This window comes from Taeniopygia guttata, chromosome 19, assembly GCF_048771995.1.
Source record: "Taeniopygia guttata chromosome 19, bTaeGut7.mat, whole genome shotgun sequence".
In the NCBI taxonomy this organism is placed as follows: domain Eukaryota; kingdom Metazoa; phylum Chordata; class Aves; order Passeriformes; family Estrildidae; genus Taeniopygia; species Taeniopygia guttata.
In genome coordinates, this window is record NC_133044.1 from 4,074,455 (window position 1) to 4,086,036 (window position 11,582).

Here is an 11,582-nt window from a genome sequence, read left to right on the forward strand (position 1 = left end):
TTTCAAGGAGCAGCCTGGGTTTAGAACCCAGAGGCCAGCACAGAGCCCGTGAGCTGTGTGTATGCAGGGGGGGTGGATCCAGGTGTCCTTTACTTTGCCTGGGGAAGGAGAGGGCAGGGAGGGGAAAAAAACCAAGGGTTTTGTGCAACAGTGGGGGTCTGAACCTTCCTCAGTGTGACCCCACCTCGCTTCAGCCCAGCTTAAAATAAGTAGGGAAGAGTCTGGTCCCAGTTCCCGGGGTGGGGATGTGCAACCTCAGTCCCAAGCACACACCAAGCTGATTTATCTTTTTCTTTCAGTCACATTTATTGGCAGTTGTGGCGGTCGGTACCGTTTTGGGAGTGTTGTTCCATAAGCAGTGGCAGTACGAGAGGGGGTGGTTATTTTGGGAGGGGAGTATTAGCACCAAGAGGGAGCCGGTGAGCTTTTGAAACCTTGCAGAGATGTACTGGGAAGTGGGGGAGCTACTGCTGGACACGCCTGATGGATTGGATCTGGGAGGTCTGGGCGTGTGAACCCCACTCTCTCCAGTGCTTGTAGTCTCCACCGTGGTGGTCAAACTCCAGGACGTACTGGTAGCCACGGTACCCAGGATACTGGTAGCACACCCAGCTGGAAGAAGAGGACAAAGAGGTAAGCAGGGGGGTTACAGAGCGTCCCCCTCCCACTGTGGTGGCACAGTGATGGCAGCAGATTGTCCCTGCTGCTCCTGTCCTCGTCCTGCTCCGTCACTCACGCGCCACACTGGATTTTCATGGAGCCCACTTCGTTGTTGGCCCAGCCCATGGCCTGCAGCGAGGGGTAGTCGTCAGCAATCTCCCACTGGCGGCCGATGAAGTTGTCTTTCTCAAAAATGGTGATCTTGGATTCCTTGTGATTCTGTGGGGGAGAGCAGGGGGTGAGGGGGAGGTGGTGCTCCCTCCCCAGCGTGGGTGGGAATGGCAGGGCTGTCACTCCCCATGGCATTACTCAGAGGGTTCCTGGAGAGGAAGATGTTCAGACACTGGTTGGTTTGAGTTTTCTGGGTGGCTGGGAGGTGTCAGCTATCATACAGCGCCTGTCTCAGGCTGCCTGTCCCCTATCTCTAGTCATGTACAGCTTGCCCAGAAATTCCCTCCAAAGCTTTAAAAAACAGGACAGAAAGAGCAAATCCTGCTGGGCTTGCAGGGGAAGCGCTGAGTGCTGAGCCTGCCCCTGGGGTAGTTTTCCTTTCCTAACCTCCCTGCCGTGGGATTTGGAGGGGATCAGGGCTCTGTGGGACACTCACAGCGGAGCAGACGGGGCGGAAGGACATCAGCCTCTCGATGTGGTAGGCATTGCTGCCGCTCCAGGCGTCCCAGCGCGGGTACTCTCCCCTCTCCAGGATGAACTGCTGCCCGCAGAATCCGGTGTGCTCGTAACCCACCCAGCTGCAAAAACAGAGCGAGGGCTGCCAGGGCTTCCTGCAGCAGCTCGGGGCATCCTGCTGGGAGCTGGCATTAAGGGCAGGATGTAGGTGCAAGGAGGAGGTTGGGGTCTGGCCTCTGCCCACAGGTTGGGAGGAGAGGAAGCTGTGTTGGATGTGGGCAGAGAACCCCGGGAGTGTGAAAGTGCATCTGGTGCTGCAGAGGCACCCACACGGCGTCCCTGGCTGCAGTTGGAGATCCGGGGGCCCGTCCTGCACAGGTGGCTCTTCCCCCTGGCTGCTCTGTCATCATTTATGCAGACCAGCATCGCTTCAGGATGCCCCAGCTGCCCTTCTCTCCCAAAGGCCTCGTTTCTTACTTGTTTCCCAATTACAACCTGACACTGCTGGACCTGAATTCCTGATGCCCAAAGCAGGCAGAACCCATCTGGCTCTGAGCAGAGCGCAGGGACCTATTGCCTTTCCCCTTTCTGCCTCCCCCTCTTGCTGAAAACAAACGAGGAGAGGTGAGTGGGATGCCTGCACCCTGCAGGACACATTTTGCAAGCCCTGGTGCTGCCCACACAGCCCCTGCCTGCCCCCAGGGTGGGGATGTCCCCTTAAGGAGACGGGGACAGAGCCACACGCAGAGCAGGGAGACCGAGCCTGGGCTGGGGGTTGGAAGGTGGGTGGAACAGGCTGTGCAGTGCATGGATCCCCTATTGATGGGTACAAAGGATGCTGAGGGGGGTCAGGGGTTTCCTGCCACTGACCCAAACCGAGCCCCAGTGCCATGTCCTGCAGCCAGCCCGCCCTGTGCAAGGTGAGCAGCCTGATTAGGAGCACGTCAGCTGGAGCAGGGAGCTGATTACAACACGCTGCTGTAATCCCATTAGCATTACACGTCCTAAAGATAGCAGCACAAATCTGTCTCGTCTGCTCCCCGCCCCGGTGGGATGCGCTCCTCCTCTCCGAGCTGAGCTGCTCGGGAGGTGCCCTGCCTGTGCCAGGGAAGATTCCCATGAGCAGGGAGAAGCCCAGCTCTGCTCCCTACCCCCTCAGGACTGGAGAAGCTGCGGAAAGGTTCTCCCCTGGTCTAGGAAGCTGTGCAGCGGCAGGGAAAGCCCAGGACAGAGCAGGGCTGGGGCTTGGCCAAGAGCTGCTTCAGGAGGGGGACCAGGCTGAGCCAGGCCACTCACTGAGCACCGACCCTCTCTGCATCTTTGGGCAGCAACCCTGTTCCAAACCTGACCGGGCCAACACTGCAGGAGGCAGTTTTTAGGTGATGCCAAAGGTGTTGCTGCTGTCCTCTGGCCCTCTCTCTGTATCAGCGCTGCCTGGGGCGGGTTGCTCTACCCTGGCAGGGTGGGATCCCCCCCACACCTGCCTTCCCTTGGCTGTGACGCTTGGCTCCAGCCAAGCAGAGTGGGGACAGCTGGTCCCACTCCACGCTTGGGCACCCCTGTCCCAGCCAGCATCCCCTCCTCTGGCAGCCGGGTACTCACGCGCCACATTCCACCTTCAGGGAGCGGATGTTGTCGAAGCCACATTCCATGATGTTTGGGCAGGCCGAAGTGAACTCCATCCTCTTGCCCTGGAAGTTTTCTTGGTCGTACACGGTGATCTGGAACGGAGAGCGAGCTGCCGAGTTGGAAACTGCCCGGCAGCGGCCCCAGGCAGTTCAGCGCCTCTTGGAGACGGAGGGAGGCTCGGTGAGGGAGAGAGGCTGCAGCGGGCACCCTGTGGGCAGGGACACAGCCCCACACATGTCCCTGCACTGCTGGCCCCGCCACGCCTGCCTTGGTGTCGGGGAGCCGCAGGCTGGCCCCCGCTCCGCTCTCCTGCTCACCCCTGCGGAGATCAGTTCCCGGGGCAGCGGTGCGGTCCGGAGAGAGGAGCGGAGCCGTTCTGGGACGGGCGGGTGGCAGGGCTGTGGCTGGCGGTTCTCCCGGCCTCTGCTCCGAACGCTCTAGGGCAAAGAGGATTAACGGGGGGGAAAGGGCGAGGGGCACCTCCCTGGGGGGCTGCGGGTGATGCTTTCCTCTCCCGCCACAGCTCCGGGCTTCGACGGGATGCTCCTCACTTGTGCACGTGTTTCTCCTCTCCCTCTCATCTCCCTCTTTGCCCAGTGGCCCTGGGGCTATTGCCAGACCCCTTGGGGCTGCTCCCCGCCTTGCCCCACCGTGCTCACTGTCCATGCTCACCCTGTCTGCACGGACAGGGGAGGGCAAACAACAGCCGGTGGCTTTTGGGGTTCTGCAACTGCCTGTCATGGGATGGCTGGTAAGAGCAGGACACAGCTGGCCCGGGGTGCTGTGCAGAGCCTTATGAAAAACACCCAGGAGGTATTTGAGCAGGCAGGAGGCACATTCGCGTGGGCAGAGGATAAGGGTGCCTGTTTCCTGTGCTCGTCCCTGTGTTACTGCCTGCTGTGCAGCTTTCCTGGCCCTGCAGGATGGGCTTTGCCCTTCTCTCTGTTCCCTACCTGCACACAGGGAAAGGTGAAATCCAGGGAATGTGAGGACATACCTTCCACGGGCCCATGGGAACAGGCAGAGGGTTTGTCTGAGCCATCTTTGCTGCTGGATCGGTGTCTGGAGAAGGAAGGAAAAGCCATTTTACTGCAGCATGTCCCTGTGCATCCCTGCTGTCCACTCACGAGGCTGGGGGCACTCTGTGCCACCCACCCAGAGCGCCTGTTCGAGGACAGCTGCCCCACTGCTGGGGACCAGCCACACCAGTCACAGCAAGACCCTCTTGCCAGCCCCAGGATGGGGAACAGGATGCAGCAGGGGGCTGTGGGACACATCCAAAGCAAGGTGCCCCCTTCTCACTGCTGCAGTGCCCCTTCCCTCCTCCCTGCCATGGCACCCACCAGGCCATAGTGCCCAATCCCCCTTTCTCCTTCCCTGAGGTCAGACCACCTGAGCCAGAGCAGGGGGCTTCGGTGGGCACGGTCTGCCCTGTGCCTGGCAGTGTCCAACAGACCCACCCGATCCCCTCTCTGTGCCCGGTGTCCCCTGGGAGTCACAGTGGGCTCCCACGGACAGCCCTTGGCTAATGGTGGGAGATGCCAACCGGTGTGCCATCCCAGTGGGTGCCAGGAGTGGGGTGCCCTGCTGCAGAGGGGCTCCCAGCCCCCCCGGCTGCCAGCGGGGACATGTGAGCCTGTCTTATGCCACGGAAAACAGCGACAGTCCCTCTGGGTGTCCCTCCTGCCACCAGAGGGGTGAGGTGGGAGAGGTGCTCATCGGTCCAGGACTCACCTAGCTCAGGCGGGTACTGCTGCTTCGCCCATGTAATGTTTGCCTACTTCAGCGGCTCAGCTTTTATAGGGTACTGCTGGCCGGGAAGCGGTGCCAGCATTTGCAGAGCTGTCAGCACAATGCTTGCTCTGGCATTGTCCTGCTGATCCCCGGAGATTTCAGCTGCTCATCCCCATGGTCTGAACCACATTCTTAGGGAAAAAGAAAAAAAAAATTGATAATTAAAAAAAAAAAAATAATCGAGGCGGCTGTTTGCACAGATAATCTTGGGCACAAATGATTCAACGATTTGACCGCGCTGGCATTTTCCACGGGCAATGCACCGCGCCGTCACGGGGTGAGCCTGGGGGCTGGCCTGGCCCTGGCGCCGGTTGGCACCGTGGGGATGGCGGGGACACCTCCCTGTGAGATCCTGAGGGTGGTGGGCACAGCGGGGTGTGTACCAGGCACTTCACTTCACCAGCCAAAGTGTGTTCCCTGTCACCGTGCTGCCATGGACACCCTCCTCCATCACGGGCAAGGAAGGCTGGAGGTGAGAACTGGCACGTCCCCACGGCCACGCTGCTCCACACAGCGCTGCCACCACCACAACCCCACACACGGACACATGTGGACATGCCACGGCCTTGGGGAGGCCTCGGCCTTGCTGTCACCCCACAGCCACCAGGCCCCTTGTCCCGTGGGGCTGCCATGGGGTGGGCGCTGCAGCTCTGGGGCACCACGGCGGGCACAGCTGGGGCTGTGGGGGTCACGAGTCGAGCGTGGCGGCGCAGGCTGCTGCCTCAGCTCATGGCTGCCAGCACAATGCTCGCCCATGTCTGACTGCCCCTTTTGTCTGGCCGCTGGGCAGGCACGGCCGCACAAAACAAAGCGCCCCGTCAGCGCCGCGGCCTGGCGCCCGGCCCGGGGGACCCTGCGGGGACACACGGAGAGGTGGCACCCATCCAGACAGGCCTGGTGGGGCTCAGCGGGCTCCTGGGGGACCCCTGCTGCGGGCAGGATGCTGTCCTGATGGGGAAGGTGGGGTGTGCGGGGGTCATTCCCCTTGCTGGAATGGGGATAGGTGGGATGGGTGTCACCGATGGGATCGCTGTGACATGGAGCCGTGCGGCTGCACCACTGACTGTACCACAACATCCCAGCAAATTTGGGTCAGGGAAGGGGAAGGGCAGAACCTCCTGTGCTCTGCAAGGATGCCAAAGTGGGGGTTGGTGGTGGGATGCTCCTGTGAAACCCACCCAGCACACTCCCTGTGCACCTGCCGGGGGCATCCTGGCCGAGGGGAGAGGTCAGCTTGCAGCTCTCCCTCCAGCTCGCTCCAGCCCTTTGGACATGCCCTGGTCACAGCTGTGGCCACCCCTGAGTGTGGAGGCTCTGCCCGGAGCCTGGTGCCACTAGAGGGAGAGCTCAGCCCAAGCAGGATGGGACACCACCGGCTGTACGGTGGGTGTGTGGCACCGCACACCCCTCTGCACCCCGCACAGACACCTCCTCCCCTTGCAACAGGAAAACTGTCTCTGGCTGAAAACCACCTCAGAGCAAAGCCTGGAGCTGGCAGCCACCCCAAAACAGTGGCAAGGTGGGGGGAAAGCCCCCCCTGCACAGCCCAGCTCTGGTCATGGCTGGGGATGGGTCGCTCTCAGCAGATAACAGGATCCCAGTATGGCTCAAGCTGTTGCGGACCCCCCAACCCCTCACCCTGCTGGTGGGGCAGGTGTCCCCCCCAAGGACCTGGGAGCACAGAGCAAGTGCCTGGGGAGCCAGTGATGCTGGCGGGTCCACAGGTTGTCCAGAACAACTGGTTTTTCTAGCTCCAAGAGACTATAAAAATGCAGTGACCTATTTAGGGAACCCCGTGGTGCTGCAAAACAGATGCTTCCCCTCCCAGCCCGGCTCCAGGCCCTTGTCCTGGCCAGCCATGTGCGCCTGCCAGGGGTACACAAAATACCACTGGCACCAGAGCTCTGTCCTGCTTCTCCATAGAAAACCCTGGGCAACACAGAGAATTTCCTTGGATGTGGGATTTGCTGGTGCCTGGGGAACTCTCTGCCAGGGAGAGCTGCTCAGGGCAGCCCAACCTGTTTCTGACAAAGTCAGATGGGATCATGTGGACAGGAACAGCTGGTCAGTTTGTTGGAAAAAACAGGGTGTTTAGCTCTGGGGATGTGCAGGAGAGTGGCCCCAGTGGGTGGCTGCTGGTGGCAGGGCTGTGTGGCTCTGGGGACCCTGTGCTGTCCCACAGCTCGGCAGTTCCAACCAGCATCAGCCCATCACCATCTGCCCAGTGTGATAAGGAAGCAGGAGCTGCCACAGGCTGTTAGTGGCTGTTCACCCGCCTGTGACAGGCAGACGTACAGCCACACAGCGTGTCCCCTCACCACCGCAGCTGGAAAACCCTCCTGAAAGCTCAGACGGGCTCTGCTGCCCTTCCAGATCACTCCACTCCATCCCTGCTCTCCTGCAGCTCCCTGCACTTGGTGCCACGTGCCTGGGACAAAGGACAGTGTGACAAAAGCAGGCGGCTGTGCTCACTGCCGCCTTCCTCCGCCTCTCCACACTGCATCCCTCGGGCCAGGGCCCAGCACAGCGCTCCTTGCTGAGCTGCCAGCTTGTTCTGCCGTGCCCCAAGTGTGTCCTGCTCTGCTGCTGCTGTGGGACCGTGTCCTGGGCACAGGATGTGGGCTGGAAATCACAGCCAGCTTTACCACTGTGAGGGAGAGGGGCTTGTGAGACCCAGACAGGTCCCAAGAGTGGCTCGTAGCCTGATGGTAGGAGAGCCAGGACCACACGACTCATCCAGCAATGGCAGGATTGCAGCAGGGGTTTGGGGAGAGTCCCCTTGGGCAGGGGACTGTCCCTGTAATCTCTCTGAGCTTCCCAATCAGAGCTAGAGCACTGCCTGAAAATTGCATTTGGAAAGAGGCTTGTGGATGCCTCTCTCACAGTTCCCTGCTCCCAAAGCTCCACTCCAGCTTCCCTGGGCCCAGTTGCTCCCACACCCCATAGGAAGGGAGGTTGTCCCAGCACTCATATGGCAGAGCTTATCCTGAAACCATCTGTCCCAGGATTCTCACTGTACGTGACCAACCGCGGCGTGACATCCCAAAGCTGGACACCAGTGGAAGGGGTGTAACAAAGACTGTGCTGCCCTCGCTGCTGGCTGTGCTGGGAGATGCTCATTGTTAACCCTGGGCTGTCTCCTGGGCAGAGCAGTCACTGTCTCACAGTCAGTCTGACAGCCCTTGCTGGGGACAGCTGCTGCGGGAGAAGCTGCAGAATGGCTCTGCGGGCAGCTCTGCCATGGCCAGCTTTGTATTGCCCACCCTGGGGCCAGCAGGCACCCATCACCCCGCTCCAGCCGGCAGCCTGGAGCCTTCCCTGCCTGGATCCAGTGCTGCTCCTGGTGGGATTCTTCCGAGAAGGAGAACCGCAGGAGTGCGTGTGTGCATTGTGCGATGGGGCTGCGTGAGCACCAGTGCGAGCTCACAACATGTGAGTGCGGGGAGCGCGGGATGGACCGTGTGTCACCGTGTCACACCGGGGGTGTGCACACACCGTCCGTGCGTCTGCGGGGGCGGGCTGCGGGTCACCCCCGGTGTGCGGGGGCGGTTGAGCCGATACCGATGCCGGTCCGTGCGGTGGTTCGGGGTTCAGCGGGGCTCTGGGGTGGGCAGCACCGCCTCTCCGCTTCCCTCCGCTTCCCTCCGCTGCCCCGGCGCGGCGGGCGGCGCGCGCAGAGCCGGCAGTGCCCGCCCCGGTGCGGGGCCGCCCCGCCCCGCCCCGCCCCGCCCCGCGCCGCCGCCGGGGCCCGGCACCGCCGCCGCCGCCACCGGGCCCCGCTCCGCCGCCGCCGCTGGGTGAGTACCCGCCGCCATCCCACCGGCACCGGCACCGGCACCGGCACCGCCGCCCTGCGCGGGGCGGGCCGCGCCGGCATCGCCCCCCCCCCCCGGCGAACCGGGCCGAGCCGGGCCGAGCCGGGCCGGGCTCCGCCGTGCCCGCGCCCCCGCGGTTGCACAAGCGCTGGGTGGGTGCGGAGCCCTTGGTGCCGCCCCCCGGTTGCGGTGTGGGTGTGCGCATGGCCCGCTCGTGTCGTGCAGCCCCCGGTGTCACTGGTGTGCGTGTTGCATGTGTGTGTGTGTCACCTTGTGCAGGGTGTGTTTCTGCCTGTCCCCGTGTCCCCCCTGCAGGATGCCCCGTGCCAGGTGCTCCGTGCCCGGCACCCGCCGCAGGAGTCCCCAGGGCCAGCGCTGCTTCCAGGGAGAAGCCGCTGGCCTGGGCCTTTCCCACACCGCCAGGGAATTGCATCCAGAGCCATTAGCCCGGCTCGCCGCTAACCACATCGCTGCTGGGGCCGGTGCCACTGGCACCTGAGCCGCCTTTTTAGAGTGACAGGGATGGGTGGCACTCGGCAAGCTGCTGTGCTGGGGGTGGTGGCGGCTCTCAAGGCTGTGACCGCCCCAGTGCCTTGTTAATTTTCCCAGAGAGGAATATATGGAGCATCGGGCGAGGGTTGGGACGCGCATCCCTAAATCGTGTGGTTTCCAGCCGGCCTGTGAAATGCAAATTGTCTGGTCAGCGATTGCCAGGGCTAAACTTAGGGCAATTACAGGAAAGTGTGGGCACATGGCAGTGTATTCCTACACCCCAAGGCTGGCCCTGGCACTCTGGCTCTGGGGGACCACTGCCCACTGTCCCATCTCAGCTCCCATCCGGAGCTGGGTGTTCCCAAGCTCCTGCATCAGCCCTGGACTTTGCCCATTGACGAGCTGTGGCTCAGCCCTTCACCTTTGCCATGGGCTGGGCCACGCAGGGAGCCAGGCTGTGAATTTGGGGCCAGATAAGGGTGATGAGGGAGCTGTGCTGAGGGGGCTGCAGCCCACCTGACCCCTCCTGCTGGACATGGAACCATATCTCACCTGCCAAGATCTTGCCCCACTACCTCTGGGTCTACCCTGTAAGACCTCTTGAGCTATGTCATTCCCCAGCTTTGGGGCAAGGTAGGTGCCTGCACCCCATGCACCCTCCTGGCCTGGGGTGACCCCTCGTAACCAGTGTGGGTCCCCTTTGCTGTTGGACATGGGGTTCCTGCAGCAGGAGGGCCTGAAGTCCTGCTCTGGGGAGAGCTGGTGGCACATCCTGGCTGTGACTCAGGTAGATCCGGGATTGTTTTCCTCTTGACACATTCCAGCATTGTCCATAAGGCACTGCAGAGAGATTTGGAAACCCCCTAAATTTCCTTGTTCTGTGGAAAACTTGTGTCCAGTAAGGAGCCATCATGCAGGTCAGCTCCCATTTGCCCTGCGTAGGAGCTGGCCTGGCTGCTCGGAATTGCTGCCAGCAGCTCCTGCTCCCTGGCACAGCACCATCCCTTCCTGGCTGGGCATAGCCGGGGCATGAGGTACCCCGAGGAGGGCACAGCCAAGGTGCTGTGGGAGCACAGCTCTACTGCTGCCAGCATCAGGGAGCAGAGCAGGGAGGGCAGGCGACCGTGGAACTTGCCGTGCAGGTCCCTGCACGGGAGCGTGTCGGACGAGATTGCGTCTCGAGGAGGGAAGGAGTGGCTGGGAGTTTCAGTGAACGCCTTCCTCCCTGCCTGGAACTCCCCGGCGCCCTGGCAGGGACACAGGGGCTCATGGCTGTTTGGGGGGACATGGGGGAAGGTGCATCCAGGTCCTGCTTGGGTGGCTCAGAGGGGACTTTTGGCTTGGGGAGCGTTGAGATGTGTCTTCCTTTCTGCCGTCTGGCCCTTCCAAGGTGATGTCCTCACCTTTTGCCAGCCCAGTGGCACAGCAGCATCCTCGCGTGCGATCCCAGAGCGCAGCCGGCGCCGGCGGGTGCCTCTCCCTTCCCTCTCAGGGCTCGTGCACGCCGCTGCCCCAAACACGCCTGGCCAAGGGGAGTCCCGGAGCAAGCCCGGGCTGAGTCAGGGAGGGCGAGTTGGGTCTGAATCAGAAGCGAGGAGACGCTCGGCAGCTCACAGCGTCGGGCTGCACCCATCTGTGGCAGGAGCCTTCTTGGGGAAAAGGGAGCAAAACCACAATGGCATGCCACACATGCATGGGGACATGGGTGCAGGGCGGATGCTGCGGTCCTTTCCCCAGCCCACACAAGTCTCCCTGCCCCACTGCTGCCCATTGTGGCCCTGAGTGGGGCACACGTGGCTGCGGCAGTGGCCGCCAGCGCTGCCTGATTAGTGATGCGGCTGGGAACGCTGTTCCCCCTTTTTGTTGAGCGTACAAAGGCTGGGAGGCAGCCTGTGTGCCGGCAGAGAAACCACCGAGGACAAAGAGCGTGCTGGCTGCCTGTCTCCTGGCGCTGTGGCTCTAACCAGCACCTGCCTCTGCTCCCAAGGGACCCCCAGAAGGATCCCAGCAGCCCCCTCCTTGCCATGGGGTGAGCACTGGGTGCTCCCAGGGGTGCAGCCCTTTTGTACGGCTTCAAGGATGCCCAAGCAGCTGTGGGAGCAGTGGCACGTGTCACACAGGGGGACAGGAGCAGGTGCGGGTTGTTTCCTCCTTGTCATTGTTTGTGCTGAGGCCCTGGCACAGGGAGCAGCCCCCAGGATGGCCCAGCCATGGTGCCCTTTGTGGCAGCACCTGATGTGGGTCTTGAGAAGGAGCTGTGCTGTCCCTTGGTTCGGGTCAGGGATCACCCCACAGCCAGCAGTTCTGGGAGAGGAGAAAGGAAACGGGTTGTTTTCATGTGTTTTGGGGCCCTGCCCTTCCCAGGTCCTGCCGTGGGTCTGAGTCAAGCCCCAGTTGCTGCAGGGAGGGCAGAGCAGCCAGAGCCCTGGGGCTGGGTGGTGTGGCACAACTGGCAGCCCTTCTGGCCATGGCCAGGAGCTTTGCAGCTGCAAGCCTGACCTCGTCCCTCAGGCTGCTTCCCCTCACTGCCTCAGAGGTATCACACACCCAGAGCCAACACTGTGC

General features: G+C 62.2%; 2 protein-coding genes across 17 annotated transcripts in view; one reads left to right on the forward strand and one right to left on the reverse strand.

Annotated features, from left to right (window-relative positions):
* Positions 1-281: 281 nt before the first annotated feature.
* Positions 282-4,791, reverse strand: CRYBA1 (crystallin beta A1). Its single transcript, XM_030288187.4, has 6 exons — positions 4,651-4,791; positions 3,914-3,978; positions 2,890-3,008; positions 1,268-1,409; positions 737-879; positions 282-612 (listed from the first exon to the last, which is right to left on the reverse strand). Exons 2-6 carry the CDS (start codon positions 3,956-3,958, stop codon positions 465-467), a joined length of 597 nt encoding a protein of 198 aa, XP_030144047.1. The 5' UTR covers positions 3,959-3,978; positions 4,651-4,791; the 3' UTR covers positions 282-464.
* A 3,627-nt stretch (positions 4,792-8,418) lies between these two features.
* Positions 8,419-11,582, forward strand: part of MYO18A (myosin XVIIIA) — a 36,031-nt gene continuing 32,867 nt past the window's right edge. For all 16 annotated transcript variants that reach the window (XM_072937321.1, XM_072937322.1, XM_072937311.1 and 13 more), the window contains exon 1: positions 8,419-8,507. The gene's annotated coding sequence lies outside the window, so the exon portion shown is untranslated. The remainder of the gene's footprint in view (positions 8,508-11,582) is intronic.

What these genes read in the sequence shown, in the direction of transcription:
- CRYBA1 (XM_030288187.4), bottom strand. Translation starts at nt 3,958, where the DNA reads ATGGCTCAGACAAACCCTCTGCCTGTTCCCATGGGCCCGTGGAAG. An exon ending in CTGAAGGTGGAATGTGGCGC is followed by an intron (nt 1,410 to 2,889) that starts GTGAGTACCCGG and finishes CTGTTTTTGCAG; the next exon opens with CTGGGTGGGTTACGAGCACA. An exon ending in TCCGCCCCGTCTGCTCCGCT is followed by an intron (nt 880 to 1,267) that starts GTGAGTGTCCCA and finishes TCTCCCCCACAG; the next exon opens with AATCACAAGGAATCCAAGAT.